At 41.9% G+C, this 27,278-nt stretch overlaps 1 protein-coding gene across 11 annotated transcripts in view; it reads right to left on the reverse strand.

The window, feature by feature from the left end:
• LOC116043953 (sickle tail protein homolog) overlaps positions 1–27,278 on the reverse strand; it is a 93,188-nt gene that overhangs the window by 12,775 nt on the left and 53,135 nt on the right. For 9 of the 11 annotated variants that reach the window (XR_004898212.1, XM_036004864.1, XM_036004863.1 and 6 more), the window contains 17 exons: positions 25,327–25,618; positions 23,038–23,311; positions 18,434–18,751; positions 16,674–16,778; positions 15,848–15,885; positions 15,598–15,746; positions 14,639–14,814; positions 11,019–11,155; positions 7,048–7,195; positions 5,642–5,945; positions 4,987–5,109; positions 4,145–4,442; positions 3,396–3,497; positions 2,728–3,034; positions 2,531–2,615; positions 2,064–2,264; positions 997–1,092 (listed from right to left, as the gene is read on the reverse strand). Coding sequence is in view for 10 of the 11 variants with exons in the window: in XM_036004864.1 (XP_035860757.1) it covers positions 997–1,092; positions 2,064–2,264; positions 2,531–2,615; positions 2,728–3,034; positions 3,396–3,497; positions 4,145–4,442; positions 4,987–5,109; positions 5,642–5,945; positions 7,048–7,195; positions 11,019–11,155; positions 14,639–14,814; positions 15,598–15,746; positions 15,848–15,885; positions 16,674–16,778; positions 18,434–18,751; positions 23,038–23,311; positions 25,327–25,618 (3,153 nt within the window). In the remaining variant the exon portion in view is untranslated. The remainder of the gene's footprint in view (positions 1–996; positions 1,093–2,063; positions 2,265–2,530; positions 2,616–2,727; positions 3,035–3,395; positions 3,498–4,144; positions 4,443–4,986; positions 5,110–5,641; positions 5,946–7,047; positions 7,196–11,018; positions 11,156–14,638; positions 14,815–15,597; positions 15,747–15,847; positions 15,886–16,673; positions 16,779–18,433; positions 18,752–23,037; positions 23,312–25,326; positions 25,619–27,278) is intronic. The other 2 variants (XM_036004865.1, XM_036004871.1) reach the window with 1 other exon arrangement.

Raw genomic sequence — 27,278 nt, forward strand, 5'->3', positions numbered from 1 at the left:
TTATACTATGACTTTTTTCGACATGCTATACTATGACTTTTTTATCACTTTTTTCAACATACTATACAATGACTTTTTTAATCAATTTTTTCGACATGCTATACTATGACTTTTTTCGACATGCTATACTATGACTTTTTATCACTTTTTTCTACATACTATAAATTCATTTTTATCACTTTTCATACTTTTTCAAAATATTGAACACAGCTGATTGAGAATTACTAATTTGACGCACCCATTTCCCATTTTACCAACTCATTCATTACTCTTTTAGTTACTTTTTCATCCAAATGCCACATATTCTAGCATTGCTAGGGGACGCAACTATGTCATGACAGGTGTATTGCTCAGGACCCATGGAAGTGCAGTGTTGACTGTGCAGTTGTTTGGATAAGTGGTTCTTGAGAAAGCTACAAGCAGCAAAAGCACAGGCCAAGCAATCTACTCGTTCCGAACAGACACATTTTAAACAGGCACTGCACAAGTTACTGACATAAATGATGGACAGAGAGAGACAACATAAAGTCAATGTAAATGTGTTAATCCAGAAATATTAGCTGTTGTGAGTTAGGACCAGGAACATATTCACTGCAAACTACAAACAAGATGAGCACACCCATTGTAGTTAGGTGAGAACCTAATTATTTGATTAATTATTGTTAATGTGATACTGGGGAACTAGCTAAAGATGCAATACGTTAAGTTTGGTTAGAAATGGTTAACATTAAAACACAAATCCAGATTTTTAACTCATTGTGGATTAAAACAATCTTTTTCTGGCAGAGAAGTGTCTTGTGCACAATTGTAGGCTACTTTGTCAGAATATTCTGATGTTGTCTTTAATAAAAGTCTGCAGACTTTCTTAAACATGCACTCATAACTTCAAGGAGCCAAATTTTGAAATTTGAGTTAAAAGGTCTGTTCTGGATATTGAGTCGTTAATAATTAGTACTGTTAGACATTTTTTCTTTAGGGGTTAGGGTTTCTTTGTACCTTAGACTCCATCCCTCTGTTCTGAAAATCAGAGGCTTGGAGTTCAGCCACACCTCTGCTCCCTACATCCCTCACAGTGCATTTCTGCTGAAACACCTGGGTGACAGGGGCAGAGGGTCCATGGTGAAGGTTACGTTTTTGGAGACAGGGGTTGGGGCAGAAGCACAAGGATGCAATGGATGCTAAAGACCTTTTCTCAATGCTTCAACATAGTGGTTTCCAACATATCTGGGCTGAGGACCCCCACAGCCCTGTCAGATTAACGCAGTACCCCTTCATAATATGTTCCAAACACAAATTATTAAATAAAAGTGGCTTTTTTCATTTTAAGCTAACTATTTCCATTACGTTTAGCTAACTATTTCAACTTTTTAGCCATTACTTTAAGCTAACTATTTAAACTGTTTAGCCATTACTTTTAGCTAACTATTTCAACCGTTTACCCATAACTTTTAGCTAACTATTTCAACCGTTTACCCATAACTTTTAGCTAACTATTTCAAATGTTTAGCCATTACTTTAAGCTAACTATTTCAACCGTTTATCCATTCATTTTAGCTATTCATGTCTACCATTTGTTCATTACTTTTAGCTAACTATCTATTTAAACGTATGCGCTCGCTTGCTAACAAGTTTTCAAGCACACTTACATAACTGCAAGATGTAGTGTTCAGGTGTTACAGCAGATATATTCTTGAACTCAAATCATAATTTCCATTTTTTTTTTTTTATTATTAGTTGAGCTGCTCCACAATCTTTCCACGTTCCCCCTTGGGTAGAAGTACCCCTGCTAATCACTGCTTTATCGTGTTCATGATAACAAATTTCACTTGAGGGTTCAGTTTGTGGGCACATACAGTAAGTTAGAATGAGTAGTCTATAAAAACAGGTAATATGTAAAATATGTATTTTAACTGCATGATATTCATCAAATCAGCAGTGAGCCATACTTGACAAAAGCCAATATGAGCTATGTGTTATTGCTCTCCGAGTAGAGCACCAGCTAGTTTCCCTGGTTAAGTATTTGATCTCCTCAAGTTTTAAGGAACAGCAAATGAATAACATACCTGCAGCTCTTTCATGAATTTACTGTCCTCCTCCTCCTCCTCCGCTTCCTCGTCATCCCTGTGTGCTGAGGCTGTAGAAAGGGTGGAGGTGGAACCAGCCAGATGTGCAGGAGCAAACATCTGGGGTTTGGGTTTGACCTCTGGTGGCTGTCTTAGGGGTTTGGGCTGAGGAACCACGGGCGGCTCTTTCTCACCCTCATCCTTAAACAGATTCATGACGTAAAAACACAGCGTAGAACACATGCACTACTTTGTTGTTGTTGCTTTTTTGCCATTTTTTAAGAAGGGGAACAATTTGTAGTTTCATTATTTTGTGACGTGTATCCAAAGATATAAACTTCATCAAAGTCCAACACAACACACAACACAAAACAATACAATACAACACAACAAACACACACACACACACACACACACACACACACACACACACACACACACACACACACACACACACACAAACATACCTGGGCTCCAACCGGCTCTTTCCTGGTGGTGAAAATCACCTCTCCTGACCGTCCTGTGGTCAGACCTGAATTGACAGCATGGAACCTGGGAAGACAATAATTAAAATAATAATAATGCATTGGAGGTGATTTATAGTTGACTTTAAAAAGCCCGGCAGAAAGCCTGGTCTGCAGGTGATCTTTAGTCATGAACTGACCTTCGTGGAGGAGGAGGAGGAGGAGGAGACTTGCCGGCCCTGTCTGGGCTCTGCTTCATCTCCTTGTCCACACTGGTGCGACGGGGTTTCTCCACCTGTGGCCGCCTGTTGCTGGGAGAAGCTGAGGGAGAAGCTGATGGGGAAGCTGAGGGAGAAGCTGATGGAAGAGCTGATGGGGAAGCTAAGAGAGAAGCTGATGGAGCAGCTGATGGAGGAGCTAAGGTACCAGATGATGGAAAAGCTGATAGAGGAGCTGAGGGAGGAGGCTTCACGGCGGCTGCAGGAAGCTGTGAGGCTGCTGCTGGAGCTAAACACATCCAAACATCAAAGTCAGCTGTCATTTAGTTACTTAGATCTGCGAGAGAATAATTAGGATATGTGCCTGGTCATGCCCGTTTTGATGATTGACTGGTATCGGCTAAAAAGCCAGACCCATGCAGCCTTCATACGTTTTAACCCATTGTGCTCTGGGTCGACCAGTTCTCAAAAAATGGCAAGCAAGTGAACCACTTCGTGTCACACACAGATACACAGCAGCCAATTTATGCTCGTGCTGTGTGTCTCTACCAGCTGCACCACACCACTGAAGTGCTGCTGTCAAAGGGAAATATAGATATTGGAGTGCATATGGCTGTGTTTTGTTTTCTCTGTTCAAACTGCTATCATACCTGTGTCTGGGGGTTGTAACTGGGTGGAGTCCACCTCATCCCTCAGCTGCGGAGGTGTGTCTTCCTGGGAATCAGACAGAAGTGCCTGCTGCTCCACTGAGGCTGCCGCACCAACACACACATACACAACACATACATGTTTAGGTCCTATCTTAGAGAAATGGCGACGACTACGCGCCGCAGTTAGCATGATCGGTCAAAATGTTACCTTGTTTGGCAGAAATCTGTCTTTTTTTCTGTTACACTTTGATTAACAAAAATTGAGGTTATGCTTGATTAAAAGAACCCCCAATTCACAAAACTGGTAAAGAAAAATAATATTCATATTTAAATAAATCACCTGGAGAGACCAGTACTGAGATTAGCTCTCCTATTCAAGTTTATGTTCTTCTTGTTCAACGGTTGTTTGGTAAATTTACAGAGGATTTGAAAGGCTATTTTTATTTTCAATTCTTATCATTTTGGAGCTCGTGATTTTCCTTTGGGGCTGGCTAAAACCTCTTTGGGGGGGGCGCCAAAAAAACCCTATCATCTATTTTGTTTTGGGGATTTTATGATTTTGTTGGCATAATTTGGCATGGGAACTTGTACAGTTTAGTAGTTGTTAATAAATCCTCCGTTCTTCCTGAATGTGACTAGGAACACTGGTACGAGCAAACCTAACAGGAAAAAGTCGGAAAGATTCAGGATGAGAATAAGAAAGCGTTGTTGCATTAGGCCCAATGTCTTTTCAGTGACTTGGACTCTACCTTGCAGTGTCGGGTCCAGAGCCGTGTCCTGCTCTGACTCTGATGCAGTGGGGGTGATCTGTCCTGAGGCAGAATCAGAGCAACCCTTTCTGGTATCGGACACATTCAGATCAGGGATGGACATAATCAGGCTGGCCTGGGCTTCCTGGAGGACCTGGTCACAGTCTGTGTTGGTGTCGGTGGGTGGAGGCTGACTGGTGTCACAGCTGGCTGACTGCTTGGCTTGGCTGGTGCTAGAGTGGTTCGTACTGTCGGTTTCTACACTCAGACTGCCCACTGGAGTTTGTCTCTCTGTAGCCTGAGGGGGACACACAGAGTCACACAGGTTGATGATAGCTTGGGGGTTTGTTATAACTATACTATAGCTACTTGGGCGGAGTGATTATTACTCCAACTCTGAGCGAACTCCAGGCGAACTCTCCGCCCAGGTAGCAGAAGTAGCAGCGCTTCGCCTTCCCAGTATGTGTACGGTTAGAAGATGGCTGTGTCTCATGTGACCTTGTTCTTTGTACACGCTGTGACTATACAAATCACAACATGTAAATAGGAAAATGTTGGCGTTATTTTGTCACTTATTGGGAGCAGTAGGCTAGATGGAGCTGGTTACCTCCAGGATCTGTGCTAAGCTAGGCTAGCGGTGGGTGCGTCAGACAGAGTTACAACACGCACAGAGATGAGAAGGTTATGTATGGACTTATCTAACTCTGGGGGTTACGGTGAATAAGCTAAAGTCCCAATAAGTCAGCGTGTTCCTTTAAACTTGATGATCAGCCATGAATTGCCAAAACATTAGAAGTATAAAACATAATAGTAAGTGAGTATATACTGTATTCCACACTGACCCCAGTATGTGTCTGTGAGTGTTTCACGGTGGTCCGGTCAGCGGGGCTCTCCTGTGTTGGTGACTGCAGAGGCCCCGGTCTCCTCTGCAGGGCAGGGCTGCCCTCTCTGCTGCGAGGACTCACCTTCACAGCACAACAACATTTCTCATGTTCTGCACTAACAGAAACATCTGTTTATACACCAGGGCTGCACAATAGATTGTTTTATTTTATCGTCATCGCAATATCAACCGGCGCAATAAACACGTTGTGAAAAGCTGCAACATATCGCGAAAGACACTCAAGAGACTTTTTGACTCAGCTGAGTAAGAAAATATCAGTAGAAAACTGCTATTTAAAATGTAGCTGTCATTCTTTTTTAGTGGTGCCTTTTATATTTAATTCAATGTTCAACTTGTTCAATAAACAAATGTTCCTTTAATTTGTTTTTAAGTCAACGAGCAATTTGTTGTATTTTAGCAGAATACTGAAAGCAGCAGAAAGGCAGAACTGAGAACACTTTACTATTTTATTCATCGCAAGTAATATCGTTATTGCGATATTCAACAACGTTATCGCATATTTTCCTCATATTGTGCAGCCCTATTATACACACAGTCCCACATTTTGTAATGTTATAACCATTCACCGAACGGACCAATCGTCAGTGCTGTACCTTGGCCACAGTGGGTGAGTCTCGTCCATGAGTGGGTTTCAGTGGGGGGCTGGGGTGGTGCTGGGAGGGCTGGATCACTGTGGCTGCTGCTGTGTTCATTCTGCGGGCCGTGACGGGGGAGACTGAGCCCGCCTGACTGCCAGAGAGGGAGGGGGTGGGCAGAGGAGGTCTGACCGAGGATCGAGGCTGGGGTTTGGGGGAGCTCTGGGGGCTCTGGGTCTTCAAGGTGCCCGGTTCAGTTTGTAGGATGTTTACAGGCTCCACGTGGGCTGGTCTGGCTTGGCTGGCTGACTCTGACACATACCTGTTGATACCAGGGAGGACACAGATGGCTATATACGCATCAGCATTATTTTCCTGCCAAACAGAACTGTTTTAACGGAACTGTGTCCATCCTTGGACACTTTTTGGCTAATGTTCTATCAGAATATCTTTTTGAATACGAATATAAATTATCTTGTCATGTTTTCAGTTGATTTAATGACATCGCTTCTGTTGACGTTCCAAGTAAATACCAAACAAAACACAGCAAGCTACAACTCAAGCTATTCAATCAACTCTGCTCACTGTCCCCCCTCCATTATGTGCATGCGCACTAACCCCCACCCCCTCCCCCAACCATCTTGTCGGTGATTGGCTGGAACGTGGTTTGTTGTATTTTGGTGCCTATCCTGTGCCTCTAGTATTTGTTTGACGTTTACGACCCCTGTGTTATCTCTCGAGACCGGGCTTTTTCACAGTGTATTCAGGAGACAGGCAGCTAGCGGATCAAGGAGAGATGTCTACGATTTGAGACAAAAATGAAATTGCGCTGAAACCATGCAGGAACACCTTTAAGTGAAACTTCTTACCTTTCTAACGGAATATCATTTTAACCATTTAATATAGTTCCGTCTTAACAAGAGCTGGCAAAATGAAGCTAATACCGGTTAATTAGCCATGCGCTACCCTTGGCCGTACTCGGACACCCCTATCTCCCCGCTGTAAATCACTGGGCGCTGCTGGTTATCGGGGGTATTAACCATATTAACAAGTCGCCCCAGATTAACATCAATGCTCTCAATTCATCCAGGAATGTACTTCTGTATTATGCAGTAAAAGCTCCTGAAGTTCCACTTTGAATGTAAAGTTTTCCCGCCATCTGAGTTCTTACTGCGTTTTCTCATCAAAGTCACTTTCGTATACAACGTAGCCATGTAAATATCCATGTAGGTAAATTCACACTTATATTCTTAGATGTTTATACATTACTTTTATTTGCAATTTGGGGGCGATCGCCCAGGAGAGGCACAACGAAAAGACTGGAAAGTGCGTCAGACCGGATGTGTCTGGATACGGCCAATAGCCGCGAGCTGCGTCCGTACATGGACACGGTTACGATACTTCTGAGTAAAGTTTATGAGTACCTGCGGAGACGACTGAGGCCTTCAGTCAGGTCTTTGACCCTCTTCAGCATGGAGTCCATCTTGTGAGGCTCCTCCTTCAGGAAACGCACGGCCTCCACCTCCAGCCTCAGCACGGAGCGCATCTTCCCCTGCAGCTCTGGATACTCACCTGGAAGACAACCAAACAACAGAGACGCAATGAAATCAAAAATGACCTTTACTCCGTGTAAACTTTGTAGTTCTACATATCGCCATATATAGTTATTTGAAAATGAATCCGTTGGGTCCTGCAACCCTAAACAGGATAATTAACCCTTGTGTTGTCTTCCCGTCGACCACGCAGCTTTTTGTCATTCTGGGTCAAAATGAAAACCTTTTTTTCCCCAATGTTTAAGTCGTCTTTTTCGACACTTTTTCGGCTTTTTTGACGTTTTGAAGATTTTCCCCCAAGTTTTTGTCACTTTTTCCGATGTCTGTCGATTGTATTGGAAGTTTTTCTTGTTTTTTTTCCCCCACGTTTTTGAAGCATTTTTGTCACACACATTTTTTTTCAAATGCTATAAAATCTAATAAAATACCCAAAAAGAGCTAAAGAGCGTTGTATAGAACCATCCACATTATTTTTTTGGGCCAATTTGTTGAAAGAAACCCAAATTTTTCATATAGAGACTTTTTGAAAATGGGTCAAATTTGACCCGAGGACAACAGAAGGGTTAATAATTCAGGCTATATTAAGGGAAGGGGGGGGTTGTCTGATTTTACATAGAATTGCTTGATTTCTTGCAATAAATCAAGATATTTTGTAATTTCTTAATCAGAGCATTCACATAAGGCAAGCATAACTTGAGCAGAACGCTAAATATTTCAAAATCAATGAATCAATTGTTACAAACCAGCCAATTTCTTCCCATGGAGCCATTCCCATAGAAACGTTCCCCAACAATGCGTACAGTGTATCATGGTACAGTCCAGAAGTGCAGTCGAAGTGGAACAGTAAATACACAACTGAATGCAGTCATTTAAAGATAAAAGACAATCAGATAATATGTTTATGGGGCTCACAGCATTAAAAAACAAAGTCTGCTTTATTGGATAAACAATCATCAAGGTCTACTCCTAATAGCAAATCTAGAGATCAAATAAAAAATGCTATGCACGATCTAAATTTAGTCGACATCTGGAGGCTCCTTAACCCAAATACCAGGGATTACTCCTTTTTTTCTCCAGTTCATAAATCCTATTCTAGGATTGATTTCATACTGCTGGACTCTAAATTAATCGCCAGCGTGGTGACTACACAATACCATAATATCTTGATAAGTGATCACGCTCCCGTGTCACTAGACATTAGATTTAACATTCATAGAGGGGAACGCACCTGGAAATTTGATAACACAATTTTGAAAGAGAAAAGTTTTCTGGATTATATGTCAGCTAGGTTGCCAGACATAATTGCCACCAATGACACTGGAGATGTGGATGATTCAATACTGTGGGAATCAATCAAGGCAGTGCTTAGAGGGAGCATTATATCCTATGTAGCATATATAAGGAAACAAGCAGAAAAGAGGTTAATGGAGTTAACTGAATCTATGTCTCAATTAGAGCATTCTTACAAAGCCTCGGCAGATCCAGATACGTTGAAAACCATTGTCTCCCATAGAGATGAGTACAATACAATTTTAACTGCTCAGGTTCGCAAACAGATGAGTAAAATTAAACAGATGCAATTTGAAATAGGAGCTAAACCTCAGAAACTGTTGGCACTACAGTTGAGAAAGGCCCAAGCTTCTCGGTCCATACTGAGAATAAACTCAGACACCGGGACTGTTCTTACTGATCCTAAAGAAATAAACACACGTTTTATGGAGTTCTATTCAGAACTGTACAAGTCAAATGGTAATCATGACATAGATGTAATCAGATCGTTTCTCTCGGAGCAGAACCTCCCACAACTTAGCGATGAAGCATTGGCGGAGTTAGACAAAGACATCACTATTGCAGAGATAGTAGAAGCAATTGCGGAATTCCCAAATAACAAAGCACCTGGACCCGATGGATATACCATGGAGTTTTATAAGTGCTTCTCTAAAGAGCTGTCTCCGCTGCTTTTGCGGATGTTTAAACATGCAGAAACAAAAAAAGAGGGGGGCTTGGTCTCCCAGATTTCAGATGCTACTACTGGGCTTCACATTTAAACACGCTGGCTTTTTGGAGGAGTGGTAAATCCGTTGAGAGCATGGTTGGAGATCCCCCAGCCTGGCTTTCTATAGAACAATCAGCCTGCTGCGGGACCTCTCTCCCGGCCCTACTGAACAGCCCTGTCAAGATAAACAAATCTTTATACGGAGGGAACTTTCTAATACACAACTCTTTGAAAGTCTGGAAGCAAATTAAACTATACTTGAAAGCCCCAGACATGTTCATAGACAGCCCTATCTGTGACAACCATGCCTTTAAACCTTCGGGGACGGATCCTGCGTTTGCTCTATAGAAGGAAAAAGGATTGGAGTGTTTGAAGGATTTGTATCAGCATGGGCACTTCATGTCCTTTGAGCAATTAATGAACAAATATAGTCTCCCAGCTTCTCATCTTTTCCGATATTTACAAGAGGAGGCATTTTATAAAATCTTGCTTGTCTACACTTGCAGACATACCAAGGCATGACACACTTGAAAACATAACTAATGTTCGACCAGGCCGAAAAGGAGCAGTAGCAATATTATACCAGTCATTGATCAACCATGAACCAACCAGCACAGATAGGCTAAGAATTGAGTGGGAGACAGAACTGGGGATGCCCCTCACTGTGAAATTTTGGGATTCATGTCTTATGAACATTCATAGTTGCTCAGTGAATGCGAGACTTAATCTAATACAATTTAAAGTAATACACAGGTTGCATTACTCAAAAGTAAAAGTAAGCAAGATGTATCCCATTGTATCAGCATTTTGTAATAAGTGTAAAAACCAAGAGGGCACCCTCACACACCAATTTTGGACATGCCCTAGCCTCCACTTATTCTGGTCTTCTGTATTCTACTCAAAAGCCTTCAACAAGCAGTGGATACCCAACCCCCTGGTTGCCATTCTGGGGTCTACAAATGACATTGCTTTGAACTCAGGGACAAATGGCCAGTGTTTCTGGGTACGGTACTTGCTAAAAAACTCATATTGCGATTTTGGTAGTCAGATGCTGCCCCTTCATTTGAGATGTGGTTGAGAGAGCTGGGTGAAGTCCTCCACTTAGAGAAGCTCAGATTCATGATTGCAGGGAGGGAGAATGCGTTTGAAAGGGCATGGAGACCGGTCTTGGAACATTTAAAGGGTCTGGGGGAGGAAGCTGAGTGACGAGGGGTCACTTATATTGATAATGTATCATTAGCGGTTTTCAAAGGGAATTTTTCTTATCTCTTTTGACTCCTGGTTTTACTTTCTGGTCTCTTAGTCTTGATATTTGCTACGGTGCCTCATCACAATTGTATTCAGAATCTGCCAGATAACTACAATTGTAAGTTCTTTGTTGCTGCTTATTGCTATTGATGTTATTGTACGGATAAGAAAATGTTAAAAAAAAATTTGCTTGTATGAACAAATGCAGTCTGAACCCATTGTTGTTCTGCAATAAACATATTTTCAAAAAAAAAGTCTGATTACTCTGGACGATGCACAGACCTCAGATTCAACCATCTTTAGTGGAACTACTCTCTATTGAGAAAAAAATAAACTCTGTGAAAACTGAAAACTGTTGTTGCAATTTGGGTCAACTGATCCTTTACATTCACAACTACAAGTATAGGAATTATTGGCTTTAGACTCAAAAGAAAAATAATGAACAACATCACATTAATACCTCCCTTTCTAATAATCGTAGGTGGATGACCTATGTGATGATTCCATTTACATCCAAAGTATTGATCCATTGCATCCTAGCCCACAGAGAGACACTGTTTGATTCAGTCCTGTCTTGAAAAAACCCAAACCCACTGACCTTTAAGAACGGCCAGAGCTTCTCCAACCCTGCGCAGGTTGACCGCTCCCTCCTCCACGTCTCTCAGAGTGACTGACAGCTTTTCGGGACTGGAGGCGGAGCTATGTTGCAAATGGTTCACATAGTCCTCCAGTTCACTGAGAAAAAAAGGCATCAAACATTTGGCATTCACAGTCAACACAGGAAGAAAAATGTATGTGATAGCCTACTGTAGACACAAGATGGCAGCAGAAAGTACATTTCAGGGGGTTCCAGAGTTCTGTCAGTGGCCTTTAAGTTAGAATAAAATTATATTGTATTTTTTAGAGCCAGTTTTGGCTTTAACCCTCTAAACCAGGGGTATCAAACTCAACTTCCCTAAGGGCCACACTAGAAAATGAGAATCATATCAAGGGCCAGACATAGAGTTTATTGTTTTTATGTCATGGGAAAAGTCAAATATCTTTGACTGTATTATTGTATGTCTCATATAGTCTTCTCACTTACAGTTTGGCCGCCAAAAATGTCGAAGAAAATGCCAAAAATGTTTGGAAAAAGCATCAAAAATGTCGAAAAAAACGTAAAAAGTGACAAAAAGTAGGTGGGCCAAAATGTATTGTGAACCTAAATGTATATAGGGGCCGGATCAAAATTAGCAAGGGGCCGGATTTGGCCCGCAGGCCTTGAGTTTGACACGTGTGCTCTAGACAGAGAACCCATTTCTTGTTATAAGTATTTCATTCTGACTTTCATTTCTTCTTAAACAGCTTTTTAATGCTTACAGTGTGTCGGAACACTGTCCAGATACCTTTCAGACTAGTTAGCAATTCTGCTTATATATTCAATTAGACCATCAAGTGATTTTCTTTTTTAAATTGGATTTATATGTTTAAATAAGAGCAAATGGAACCTTCACAGCTAATGTCCAAAATTATTCATTACATTTATGATTTGATTTCAACTTTATTAGGATGCCTTCAGCTTTCACAAAGACTACTTACTGCAAATAAAGTTGAGTGAAAAGTGTTCAAAAGCGGATAGATTATACAAAGGTTACAGGAGCGTGCAGGATGGGGGTTTGGTGGAAATAAGTACATATTGTACTGAAAGTTTGCTGGCTACAACGGTATATATAAACAGGAAAGGTCAGTATCATAGTTTCAGCTTTTCAGAGAGACTGGAGAAAGAAAGATCCTCCATTGCAAAATACATAGAGATCTGTAAGCTGGTGGAACAGAAGCTAACTCTACTAATAAAGTGTCATGCTTCTCAGATTATAAGAGAGGTTGCTAAGCAGTACAAAGTAACTGACAATTGAGGCTTGTGTCTTGAAGAAAAGGGCGCAAGAGAAGCTAATGCCTTCTTGATGGGTCGTGTTGGTATTTTGTTAATGATGTACGTGATTTGGTGTGTGGAGAGATAATTGCATTACACTCTTTCTGAACCTCCTACTCATGATGTTTGATAAATGCCAGGCTTCTGTTTGCACAGTCATCTGGGCTATGAAGTCAGTGTGTAGCATGCAACATGAGAATGAGTTCTGATGTCTCTGGAAAGCCATGTCATACCCGATCATATCACTCCCCGTGCCCCTGGCTCTATTTTTAACAATATGTTTCTTCACATTTTCTCTCGGCCTAAAGATGTTTGCCGTGCTCTGTCTTGCATGTCACCAATGATTTTGACTTCAGCTGCAGTGACATCATCAAGGGGCACGATGTCAGAGCGAGGGCAAATGCTCAAAAGGCTAAATCGCCACTTAAGAAATCATGGCCACTAATGGAACGTCCAAATGTTGTACAGTGTGGTAGGATCATAGCATGTGAGTGGAATAGAGCGGTGCGAATTCCGGCTTCTCGCTCATGGAGCTTTTCCTTCCCTCCACTCTGTAGCTCAAAGACGCTCAAGGCTCGTCCACACAGCATTCCGGGATGGGAAAAAAACGTGCTCTGGTTTATTGGCATTTCTTTAAACCAATCACAATCGGCAGCACTAGGGACCGGACGGTGCCTCTGCAAAATAGCCTCGGGAAGGAACTTGTTTTGGTGGAACACGTGTACGTTCAAAAGTTGTTTTAGTCGTGCAACAGAAAACTCAGATTGGACAGATAGTCTAGCTAGCTGTCTCGAAAAACAGGGACAACTGGCGGAATTTCCAGCGGCACCTCAACAATCCCGGAAATGAAACGTCGTCGATATAGACTACTCCAAGCTCAACTCTAGGGCTGGGTATCCTTAAAAAAAAATTGACAGTGGTACCGATACCATTACCGTGATTTCAATACCGGTTACTGAACGATACTTTTTTTGATACCAGTTTTATAAAATCCAATTTAACAAAAAGAAATTACAAAATTACACATTACGGCACAAAGCTTTTAATTTGTTCAGCTCTACGTGAACCCCCCTCTACTCAAATCCATCACCATCACTCATTCCAAAAAAAGAAAAAAAGCTACGTTTTATTTATCATGATGAATGGCGCCCCACCCTTCCAAAGTCCACCGGATGACACTGGCGGCATGGAAAGGGAAAGTGGGCGCCGTTCATCTGCATGTACTGTGCTGCAGTTACAGGCTCAGCCATGCTTCAAAAACTCCCGGTGTGAGCGGTACCAGAGCAAAACTGGAGCGGGGGATATAAGTTGACGCTCACACATTTTTAATTCCGCTCTCCATCCAAAATCCTCCCGTTCGCGCTTCCCGTTTGCGTGCGCTCCGCTTAGATGCTCTGGATGGGATAGCCTTGATCCCGTGTTTCTCTTCTTAGCTTGTTGTCTGCTGGAAATTGATCAGTCACATGTCAATGACTGAAGGCTACAGGGTTTTAATCCTCGTGAATGTAAGAGATATGGACAGGATATGTGTGGGGTTGGTTAGAAGGTGTTTGAAGGTTGGTGAGTGACGAGGTGGCCTGGTTATAAAGGGCTTAGAGAGTGAGGAGAAGGAGTTGAATTCATTGTAGGACAGGGAGCAGGAGTTGGGCTGGGAGCAACAGACAGGGTAGGGAAGTCAGATTGTATTTAGAGACAGAATAACACATTGTTGGTTTGGATCTTTGACCATAAGAAAAAAAACTAGAATATGGTCTCATCTTTTTAAACAGTCATATGTAACCTTTGTTGAACAGTGTTCACAAGTGTTGAATGCTAAAATGTAGTGGCACGGTAACGGTGACACAAATGAAGTCACACAGTCAGTGAACTGACCCAGTAATGTCAGTAACACAAGTAATTGAAACCGAAATTCAGAACCTCTAACCGACGTAATTTTCCCATGTCGGTTATTTTTTTATCCTCTCCCATCTTTAATGGTTGAGCATATTTACAGTACAAACCTCGTCAGTAAACTATGAGGGCAACAAATAAATAAATAATCGTTCATTAATCGTAATCAATGTATATTGTTCAATTAATCGTGATTTTGATTTTAGGTCATATCATCCAGCCCTAGTAACACAGCTAAATCTAAAAGTTGCTAACATTAGCCAGCACGAGCAAAAACGGTAGCAGCAAAACCTCTCAATGTCCTAAACGGTGTTTTATTGATAATGAAATCACACTGTTATTTGCTACTCTTTCTTTCCAAAGTCAGGTAGTCTTTTTTCAAAAATATACATTCTCAAGTAAGTTCAAACTCGTACCTGAGCTGTGTGAGTATAGTCTCCTCTGTAGCCAGGTAGAGGATCCTCTCCTCCTCCATCTGAGCTCTGTGTCTGTACGCTGCCTCCTCGGACTGAGCCAGCCGGTCGTACATCAGCACCACCAGCTCCTGACCTGCCATCCGCAGCATCGAACCCACGCTCTCCTGGTTCGACAGCTGGAACACATAGAACAGCTCAGGAACTGGGGATTCAACGGAACTTTATTTGCTTAGCTAGTGGTGAGGCCTGAGGGGGTTATTCTGTCCCTCCAACACTTTGGTCCAAGATATATCTAACAACTGACTTCACTACCATAAAGTCTGGTCTGGATATTATCGTTCACAGAGGCCCCAGGACCTTCCATATCCTGCCACCGTCAGGCTCAAATGAACCTGGAACCAACACTTAGTAGACCTGATCGTTATGACATTTCTATGATCTCTCTAAGTTTTTGGTTGTTTTGGACTAAATTAAGACCATTCATTTCAATTTTCATGTGTATTGCAATCAAGATCTAAAGTTGTTCCTAAGCAACCACTCTGTTTCCCTGGTAGCACCTGAGGGTTTGACTAATACCTGGAACAATCATTCCACATAGTTTCTGTCCAAGCCCGACCTGAACCTGAAACCCCAGCGGCACTTTTGGGCCCGAGCACGGTTAAAAACCCAAATTTCCACTGCTGCCTGTAAGTACAATAAAACACCAGTACATTTGTGCCAACCTAAAACCAATTTAAGCCTGGGATAATTTTGAGAAATTACATCCTGGGTTGGGCCCAATCAGGTTCGTGCAGAGAATCAAAGCTCTGATTGACATCACTGCAGTTCCCATAAATGCATACTGTCCTTTCCTGTCTACAGTGAAGTCATTTTGCATCCATTTCAGGTTACTGTGATGATGATCATGATTATTATTATCAGTCACATTGGTTATAAGTGGTGAGTATACAGGTCCGTACCTGTAAGTCTCTGAGCTGGTTGAGTTGCAGTCGCAGCTCACACACATTTCTCTTTGCTATCACCAAGCTCTGCTGCAGCCCGCTGTCAGAGGGAGGGGCTTGAAGAGCCAGCAGGGCGGGGCTGAAGCTGTCAGGCTCAGATGACATCCCTGAAGGTTAAACAAAAGAAGAGATGATTATCATCATGTTTAGAGCATAAAAATAAGTTCTTGGTGGCAGGTAATGTCACCTCTGTTGAAAAAAATCTCACCAGGTCTGTTGCTGAGAAGTTTGCGTTCAGCATTCTCACTGAAAAGACAAACAGATAGTTACATAATAAACCTAACTATCCTGGGTCTAGCCAGGGTTCACACAGTATACAGAACTCATTTCATGTTATCACCTGAAATACCAAGAAATGTACGATACAGGTCTACTGTATTATGCAGAATTATTTTCTGGTTCACTCCTATAATATATTAGGGGGTTCACGTATGTATCGAGATTTTCCCTAGAATCAATATTTTTGATTTATTTATTTTTACCAAAGTTTCCGCAAAATATTTTCTGTCTATACGGTACCGCCGACGGTAACTACATCACATCCGTTTCCAGCAAAACGGAGCGAAAGCAGAAAATGCAGAAAATCCATGTGATGTACTTCTTTACAAATGAAATAAATGTCAGACTGACTGACTGACATGGGATGTGCATTCTCTTTAGAAAACAAGTTTTTAGAAATGTCTTGTGATATATTGTCTCTAGAAGTGTATTATTCAACTTTTGTTTTTGTTAAAGAAGGAAAAGAAAATCGCAAAATTCAATACTTCTAGAATCACAATTAAAAAAAGAAAAATCGCAATACAAATCCAATCGGCACCCATGTATCTTGAAAGAAACAAATCGGGACAAAAGACTTTTTATTCCAGCCCGATAATGTATGCTCTTATTTAACCTACATTTGTTGGTACACATTTCCTGGATGCATCTAAAGAACATATTACATACATACGTTACATACATGTTTTGCACTTGAGTTGCTTCTGCTGAATCAAAGCTGCTGTTGATCCAAAGGGTTAAAGGCACATGTTACAGACCTGACAGCGTCCTTGACTCCTGGAATATCCGGTCCCATAGACAGAGCACTGTGCACCAGACCTGCTAGACTGGCTATCTGCTGCTCCATGGCTTTCATTCTCTCACTGAAAAATAGAAAAAACTGTGATAGCTCTATAATATCTAAATTAAAGGATGTGTTGTCAATATGTCAAACACAATTGTGCTCCATAGCCTTACTAGTGGTCAAAAACTCATAAAGTAGTCTATATCCACAACGTTTCATTTCCGGGATTGTTCGGGTGCCGCCGGAAATTCCGCCAGATGTCCAACACCTTCCGCTCTCTTTGTGTTGACGTTTTAAACTCCGGTGGATTTCTGAGGACTATGGTTAACTGCTCCTCAGATCTCTGCAGGGTAAATCCAGACAGCTAGCTAGACTATCTGTCCAATCTGAGTTTTCTGTTGCACGACTAAAACAACTTTTGGACGTACACACGTTCCACCAAAACAAGTTCCTTCCCGAGGCTATTTTGCAGAGGCACCGTCATTGTGTCCAGGGCTCAGCGCCACCCAAGACGATTGTGATTGGTTTAAAGAAATGCCAATAAACCAGAGCACGTTTTTCTCCCATCCCGGGAATGCTGTGTGGACTAGCCAGACCCCCCTCCATAGCGCTGTGGAGGAAGGTCTGGCAATGCGAGACTACCTGTAAAGAGATATTTTGTTGTTTTTAATCTAGCTCTGTGTCATGGCAGTGTGTGCAGATTAGGGCTGCGCGATATGAGGAAAATATCTAACTGCGTTTATTTTGACTGATATTGCGATTGCGATATGATTCACGATATTGGAGGGAATGATTGTTTTTGTATCATTATTCTCATTTTCATTGAAAATTATTAACACTGTAAGAAATTAAAATGATTATTATTATTATTATTTTTGCGAGAATCTGTACCAAACAAAGATGTTTTCTTTAGTCTGTAGGATAGGATGTGTAGGCCGGGACGTCTCTGCAGCACCACAGTACTTCATTCGGAACGGTTTGACACATATTTTGCAATTAACAAATATTGCGCCCCCCTGTGATTTGGATATTGCACTAGTCCATGTTGCGATTTCGATACAATTGCGATTAATTGTGCAGCCCTAATGCAGATGAACAGCGTCTGGTTTCCTTCAGCGGGCGGCAGCACACGGAGCACGGAGCTGAGCAGAGGAGAGCAGCGGAGGTCTGCCGGGTGAACGCTGCCACACGCCACAGAGGGAAGCCAAACACCGCTCATAAAACAAAGTATTGATGATGATTGACGATGAATATCGACAAAGTATCCCTTAAAGGCACTTATGTTTTTGTTGGCTTGCGGCCCAGAGGTAAAATGGTTACCCCACAACCACAAGGTTGGTGGATCAATCCCAGGTCATCCGGCCACATGTCAAAGTGTCCCTGAGCAAGACACTGAACCCCAAGTTGCTCCCCGGATGCTGTATGTATAGCTGTCCACTGCTCCTAATACTTAGGATGGGTTAAATGCAGTAATAGAATTTCACTACACTGTACTGTGTGTGTGTGAGGATTAAGAATAAAGTTTGATCCTTTTTGAGTCAAAAGTGAATTCAGACAAAGAAACTCTTACAGGCTAAACATGCAAAATTGCTGACATCATCCCTCAAACATCAACATCAATGAAAAACTAAGGTAGGTAGGTGGGTAGCGTGAACCTATGTTGGTTTTCCTGAATGCGCACCTCGTAAAGCGCTTACAAAGTAATGAAGGTGATTGCTCTGGCTCTCAGCTCACCTCTGGGCGTTGCTGCCGGTCACATGACCCTGAAACAGTCTCTCAGGTTGTCCCAGAGGGCTGTCCATAAAGACGGATGAGGGCGAGGACGACGAGCCACTTCCTCTGCTTCTGTTTACAATCTCCACTGGGGCTCCGTTACTGTCCCGCCGCAGGGACCGGCGGATTGGGGACATCCTCTCTGTAGAAACCAGGCCCACCCCTCCAATGACCTGTCCGTCAATCATCCTGACTTCGTTGACTCTGTGAGGGGAAGGGGGCGGGGTTTTAGTTCCCAGTGGAGGAAGCTGGCTGTCTCCATACTTCCTGCTCTTCTGCCTGGATGGTGAAAAATCAGATGGATTAATACACACCTGGTTACAAGAACACTGTCTTCATGGCCAGAGTGTGCTGGGTCCTCACTTCTATTATTGTATTCTAATCAATCTGACCAATTACTGATCAGTTCTTCCTCTCTGCTTAAAGAGAGTTAAGAGGGAGATATTTACCTAGATTTATCTAATAACATAAATTACTGTCTGGGGTGCAATGTGTTGCCGCAATGTTTTAATTTAGCATTGTATACTAAGACTACAGAAGTAAACACTGTGAGAAGATACTGGCAGCTACGGCCGTGGTTTAGGTGTGTGTGACAGCCACAAATTGAGTGTCCACCGTCAGTTCTGGCAGGCCAAGTAGTCAAGACGCCGCTAACCGCTATTGGCCAACAACACGGTCGCATCAGCTGATCTGCGTCAGCGCATCAGCTGGTAAACTCCCCTCGCTTCTGAATGGCTACACTCAAACAGGGCGCCCTACTTAAAGCCGCTTTAGTTTGTTCCTAACTGCTTGCAGCTTGCATCTATGCAACTCACCTACTCCCCAGCTCCACCTTGTTGTGTATAACGCGGCATAGACTTCTATGTCATCGTTGCGCTCTGTTCATATGGGGGAATAGTTTAGCTCTCCCAGTCTTAAACTGTGTGAGCGTCCCCTAAGGCCGGCTACACACTGCCTGCGTGGTGTGAGCGTGGCGTTTCTGTTGCGTGGCGGCTGCATGGATTTTTCTGTCTTTGCACACCAGAAACGTGTCTGATGCGGCGCTGCTGCTGCTAGCTTTGTCTGTACACATGTATGTTTCCCATTGATTTACTGCTCTCAAGCAGTAGTATACACTCACCTAAATGATTATTAGGAACACCTGTTAAATTTGTCGTTAATGCAATTATCTAATCAACCAATCACATGGCAGTTGCTTCAATGCATTTACGGGTGTATTCCTGGTCAAGACAATCTCCTGAACCCCAAACTGAATGTCAGAATAGGAAAGAAAGGTGATCTAAGCAACTTTGAGCGTGGCATGGTTGTTGGTGCCAGATGGGCTGGTCTGAGTATTTCACAATCTGCTCAGTTACTGGGATTTTCACAGACAACCATTTCTAGGGTTTACAAAGAATGGCCTGAAAAAGGAAAACCATCCAGTATGCTGCAGTCCTGGGGGGGGCGAAAATGCCTTGTTGATGCTAGAGGTCAGAGGAGAATGGGCCGAGAGATTCAAGCTGATAGAAAATCAACTTTGACTCAAATAACCACTCGTTACAACCGAGGTATGCAGCAAAGCATTTGTGAAGCCACAACACGAACAACCTTGAGGCGGATGGGCTACACCAGCAGAAGACCCCACCGGGTAACACTCATCTCCACTAAAAATAGGAAAATTAGGCTACAATTTGCACAAGCTCACTAAAATTGGACAGTTGAAGACTGGAAAAATGTTGCCTGATCTGAGGAGTCTCGATTTCTGTTGAGACATTCAGATGGTAGATGGCCTTGTTACCACTGTGCAGGCTGGTGGTGGTGTAATGGTGTGGGGGATGCTATCCTATCAATATGGCCCAAAATGTCTAAAGAATTCTTCCAGCACCTTGTTGAATCAATGCCACAAAGAATTAAGGCAGTTCTGAAGGCGAAAGGGGGTCAAACACGGTATTAGTATGGTGTTCCTAATAATCCTTTAGGTGAGTGTACTTCTTGCTAAACATAAATATATACTGATTTGATTACTGCAAAGACAACGTCGGCAGTATTGACGGTTCTGTATTGACAGGTGCAATATTTGATAATCTTTTTTTTTTTATTGCATTTATATCTGTATTTATGTCAAAACCTAGAGACTTTCAAACATCAACATGTCATTTATTAATATGTATTTGTGTCAAAATGACATATAAACATCTTTTCCTATTCTCTTTTGCCTGGAAACGCTTCCAACACGCTTGCGTGTCGCGTGACAAATAGGTCTCGGTCCTATTTCTAGCATGCACACGTTTTCGAGATGTGCGTGTCACGCAGGCAGTGTGCAAGCTATAGCCTGTTAACATGGGAGCCAAAATAAAAACAGACACGCCACGCAGCTGACATGCTCACACCACGCAGCCAGTGTGTAGCCGGCCTAATGCCGCTGCTGTCCTCTGAACAGAGCCATAGCGCCAAATTTAATTCGTAATTTATTCAATCAAATTTCCTAAAGAATTTTTATTGTCTGTGTTGTTCTTGACTTTAATGGACCTGATAGAACTGTTGAATCAAAACAACAATGGCGGACGTGATTGACAGATGGTTCATCCAATCACCTGCCAGGTATTTTTTTTAGGTGCCTGCCCTTTCCCAAACAGTATCCCATGACGGCTTCTCAGATGGCTCTGTGTTAACAAACCATCTGGCTCGTCAGGTTATCATAACTTTATAATGTTATTATAAAAATGATTGATAGCATGATATTGGTTCCATCCATATTGGCAAGCTCTGAAAAAAGAAAGGCAATATTAGGAACACCCTTGTGGATGTGCAGACATATAGAGAGGATAGTTACTGTATGCTGCAGTTGCTATGGTAGCAGGCTGAATTAAGGTCCATGACCTCAGTCAACCTCTCACTTCCTGATCTCTGCTCTCACCTCCTGCTGCACGCGCTCAAACGAAGCACAACCATCAGAAATCATCACCTTCAAACAGTATGGACAGCTCTGAGGTGTCTCTGAGTCCAACGTCAGCTGGACTGGGTTATGGTTCCAGAGACAGACACTGTATAGACCGAATCACCGCGGCGTCGCGCTGGCACAAAAAACACCTCCGGGTAGACAAATGGCCATTAATTTGAATTGCGGAGATGTGTAAAAACTGCAAAATTGTTTATTTCGGTTGTCATTTTCAGCCGTAACTGTGACGTTTAAAGATATATAGTATAACATGGAGGTTGGACCAATCTTACGTTTATGCTTATTTTCCGTACTGTGTTGTTTTGCTAGCATCTTTGATAAACCAAATCTAACGCTATGAACGGCAACATCTCCCCGCCAGTCGGATCGAATGCTAGTTTGGGTGGTGTCATTTTCTTTAGTCTGTGGCCCAACAGGTGAATTAGCTCTCCAACTCAACGCTAGTGAAAGTGTTGACATATGAAAGCATCAAACATGTATTTTAGATGAATGAGGTAGAGTATATCCAGTTGTTCCTCATCCCCATTTTCTCAGCGCTGTTAAATTGTATGTACGGGACGCAGGAGGTTTTTTTTTTTTACTCGGAAGTTCTTGTAAACAAACATTGTGATTGGCTCTTTATGTATCTGGATTAGGGCTGCACGAAATGAGGAAAATATCTAACTGCGATAAGATTATTTTTGTAGCATTTTAGATAGAGATGGCCCGATACCATTTGTTGCTTCCCGATACCGATTCTGATACCTGAACTTGCGTATCGGCCGATACCGAGTACCAATCCGATACCAGTGTGTCATATATTTTACTATGTTTTAACAGCTGTATACTACTATCCCTGTATGGATGTGATATGATTTCTATCTTTGTTGTCGGTCTGGCTCAGGTTAAACTCTTTGTGAAACATGAACAAACACAAACAATGAACGCCCCAGAACTTTCTTTCATTATCCAGTTTGACATAAATAAACTACTTTAACGTAGATTTTCTTTAGGGCTTTATTACGTGGTATCGGATCGGTGCATAAACTCCAATACTTCCCGATACCAGCGTTTTAGCCAGTATCGTAGCCGATACCGATACCGGTATCGAACATCTCTAATTTTAGACAGCTTCGACATGAAAGGGGAGAGAGAGGAGGAATGACACGCAGCGAAGGGCTGCAGGTCGGAACCAAACCCACGGCTGCAGGAGCGGGGACTGAGCCTCTGCATATGGGCGCACGCTCTACTGGGTGAGCTACTCAGGCGGCCCGATTATTTTGACTGATATTGCGATTGTGATATGATTCACGATATTGGATGGAATTATATTTTTTGTATCATTACTCTCATTTTCATTTAAAAATATTAAAATTAAAAAAAATAAAATTATTATAGTGTGATTTTAGTGAGGACCTGTACCAAACAAAGACTTTTTTCTCTAGTCTGTAGGATAGGATTTGTAGGCCGGGACGTCTCTGCAGCACCACAATACTTCATTCAGAATGGTTTGACACATAGTTTGCGTTTAACAAATATTGCGCCACCACTGCAATTTTGATATTACACTAGTCCATATTGCGATTTCAATAAAACTGTGATTAATTGTGCAGCCCTTACTGGATTGCATTTGAATCAGTGTGCGTACCTGTGGAGGGAGCGGGTCTGGTGCTCCAGGCTCTCTCCGTAGCCCATCAGGGGTTTAACGGAGGCCCGGTACTGCTGCAGCCCACCGGGGATCCCCGTGACCCCGGCGTCCACCATGTCAGCAGTGAGAGAGGGTGGAGCGCTACACTGGGAGGAGGTCATGCTGAGGCGACCTCCTCCTCCGTCCTGCATGGAGGAGCAGTAGGAGTCTGGGTAATGTGGTCCACCTTCGCCGCGCACCACCAGGGCCATGCTCTTACTGTTGCCGACGTCATCTGACACACACGCACGCACGCACACACACACACACACACACACACAGATCAGACTTTCACCAATCACCAAAATTATTTTTTACTGGATCAGACTATGATGTCATAGGTCCAAATGTAAAATATGTGCTGTTTATGTAGAATGTATTTAATGTGTTTTATACACCCATTAAGGAAATCAAGGTCTGGTAAATGATGAAGGAGCGGACTACGCTGAATAAAATGTGATAGTGTTAACTTATTGACTCTTTTGTTGTTCTATTCTTAGGAAACATGGAGATGGTGTTGCTTCTTCTGTTTGATTGTGTCTTTTCTACGTGTCTTGTCGAGAGTGCATTTTTCCATACAGTACGAAAGAATGTAATTACTCTTAACATGTTGTATTTCATGCCTGTGTGAGTTATGTATTTTATGTCATTTATTTATTCTTCTGTACAGCACTTTGGTCAACTTTGGTAGGTTTAGAGTGCACTATGAATAAAGTTTGATTTGGATTGATTACGTTCCACAATGCCCCGACTTCAAACCCAAGTGGCTCTACACTTTCAGTGATTTTGTTGAACGAACCAGCTTACACACCTACGTTCCCAGGAAACGCGGTAGAAGGGCTGGCATTCTTGTGCTACACCGTAAGTGCAGACACATTGCTGAGTATAATTCTCTCAAATGTGCGATCTTTGGGATGTCCCAATGCCATAATTTGAATATTAAAAATAAAAAATGAAATACAAATGGTATTATAAAGTAAGATTGATAGCTCTACTTTCAAGCCAATAAGCATCTTAATTCCAAAGACTTATTGACATATGAGTTCTCCTCCTGAAACATTGCTAAAAGTCCACCTGTCCTTACGTAACAAATGACCAACAAAATCCAAAAGTCAAAAAAAAGTAATCCTTTTGTTGAGAACATCAGAGCAAGTCAGAGCAGACTAAACATTGTTACATAGGGACAAGTGGAGCAGACACTAGAGCAGCAAAGAAAACAGAGACAACTACAAACAATCAAACTCCAAGAACAAGTTAAAGTGAGACCCAAAAACAAACCTGCAATTGGGTTTCTGCAGGTTTCACCAAGTTAAATTTGAAGACTTTTTAAGACCATTATGAATGAAATTTAAGACCTTTATCACAACAACAACTAAGCCCTAAATTCAGTTTTTTCAAGCCAAGTATTGCTAAACTTGCACTTCCCCACAGCTGAAGAATAAAATCTGTTTTATGTCTGTGGTACAATCTGAAAGAGACTCGCGCCAATAACACCAAAGCTGATTGGCTGCCATAAAAGTAGCATGTTGGTCTCATTTGTAGTCGTAATAGAGCGAAATTATTATATTATATATAATAATATATAATTATATATGGACTAGCGAAAGAAAGAACTACAACACCACGCGATAATAATAAAAAAGAGCATTGGAGGCAGCTTGCATGGAATTAGGAAAATTAAGACCTGTTTAAAATGATTTAAGACCTACAACACAATACTCTGAATCGGGGGTCTCAGAATTGAGTGTTGTATATTGTACAGATTGTAAAACCCTCTGAGGCAATATTGTGGGCTTTATACAGTGAATCACGATGACTTGACTTGATTAATTTTCCTTTTGTCATGGAAAAAACCATGCACATTGCATTTTGTAAGCTTGCAATAATGACTCAAACATTGATCCCTCATCAGCTAAACCAACAGATGTTTGAATTCCTTCATTCCTTCTGCCATTAGGCTCTTAAATACTGCTGATGGCAGTAATGCTTTGATTTATGCATTTATTACTTTACTTAAATTGGATTATGGTTGTATATTTATTTAATTTGGCTTCATTTCGGCAACCTGTGTGCTTCGCTGCTCTGGCCTGGGTTATCCATTTGTTGACCTGCTGCTACAGACATGTTGGTTAATTGAATGATTGCGATGGTGTTTATTCTTGTCTGTTGACTGCAAAACTGAATTGCTCTTCAGGTATACATAAAGTTGTTTGAATTAAATTGAAACGGAGGAGCCTGCAGGCATCTCACCGGGCTTGACGTCTTTTCTCTCCAGTATGGCGCTGCTGCTGCTGCTGCAGAGGGAGCTGGATCTCCCGGCTGCTGACAGGCGATCCCGTGGTAACGTGACGCTGCTTGGATCCCCGATCGCTGCCCTCCCCCCTGTGCTACCTCCACCGTACGCCATCCTGGAGGGAGACGAGGGCATGGAGCGGACCATGGGTGGGGACATGGAGCCCTGCAGGCTGTGCAGGGTGCTGCGGCTGGACGACGACAGGGCATGGACTGGACTGTGACTGCCGTACAAAATCTCTTTGGAGATCTGCAAAAGACAAACAAAAAAGAGTGCTCTAAAGCTACGCTCTGAGGGATATCATTGCTCAGACTTGTGAATTAAAATACCGATTTAAAGAGTTAATTTCCACTTAACAAAGGTCACCCACCCAGACACTGTGCACAGAAAAACCTTACATGTACTGTATAACCTTTAATTGTCTCGACATCCTGAAATAACTTTTTTACATGTTTAGGAATACTGTACTGTTTGTCAATAGGATGAAATATTTGCAGTACAGAAATGCCAAACATATGTTTTGACGAGTTGTTCAGTGTTCAATCAGTTGACATAAATATTGGTTGAAAGAAAGCTTTACAAATCAGGAGTGACAAAAATACCCAAATATTTTAAGCCATTCATCGATACCCGAAAAGGAGATTGTATGGTCATATTCTGGGGAATGTTGAAAGCCAGCGCGACAGATTTTCCTAGGTTAATTTTATAACCTGACAGAGCACTAAATGAGGCTATAGATTCCAGAACTACTGGAACTGATTTCTCAAGATTACTTAAATACAGGAGGACATCATCAGCAAATAATGAAATAGCATGGTTCTTTTCACTTGCTGTAATACCGGTTATGTCCGGATTAGTCCTGATGGCCTCGGCCAGGGGCTCAATAAACAGTGTAAACAATAAAGGTGACAGGGGGCACCCTTGTCTACAACCTCTGCGCACTGTGAAACCGAAAGACAGCTTTTCAATTGCATACATAGAAAGAAAAGAGTAAATTAATGCAAAAATGTCCCAAGAAATCTCAGAATGTCCCTAAAAAACATAATCAAGGGGGCAGAAATTAATTAAGCCATAATTTTATCTTCATTCAATTAATTGAATTTCCATCTGTGACATACACTGTCACAAACAGTGCTGTTTATAAATGCAGTGATAACAGCAATAGCATGCTTTGTATTTATCTACAGTATGTTGGCACAAGATGCTGATTCCTGTCTGTATGTAATTCTGGGCTCATTTCTCATTAAAAAACAGCAACTTTATGCACTAATGACTACTTTCTTTTTAAAGTGCCCCCATGCACTGACCTTTTATATTTTTTAAATTCCTACACTGAATGAAGGCTACATGAATACATGAAAGTTGAGTCAGTACTGATTCATTTAACCCTTGTGCTGTCTTCCCGACGACCACGCGACTTTTTGTTTTTCTGGATCAAAATTTAAAAAAGGGGCGAAGTCTAGCTCACCCAGTAGAACGTGCACCCCATTTAGGCTGAGTGCTTTGCAGTGGCCCAGGATTAAATCCAATCTGCGGCCCTTTGCTGCTTGTCATCCCTTCTCTTTCACTCCACCCTTTCCTGTCTATCCACTGTCACTATCAAATAAGGGTAAAAGCCCCCCAAAAAAATCTTTAAACGTTTTTTTCTTTAGTCACTATTCCCGATATTTTTGTCACTTTCTTTCCACTTTTTTGCCACTTTTTTCCACGTTTTTGTTGATTTTTTTCTGCACTTTCTTGACGTTTTTTCTTCTTCTTTTCAACGTTCTTTTATCAATTTTTTTTCAAATGCTATAAAATTGAATAAAACAAATTCAATTAAAGTAGTGAACTGATCATTTATTTTACTTGTGAAGAGCGTCGTATATGGAACCATCCTCGTTATTCATTTTGACAATTTGGTTGAAAG

Source organism: Sander lucioperca, chromosome 9 (assembly GCF_008315115.2).
Source record: "Sander lucioperca isolate FBNREF2018 chromosome 9, SLUC_FBN_1.2, whole genome shotgun sequence".
Lineage (NCBI taxonomy): Eukaryota > Metazoa > Chordata > Actinopteri > Perciformes > Percidae > Sander > Sander lucioperca.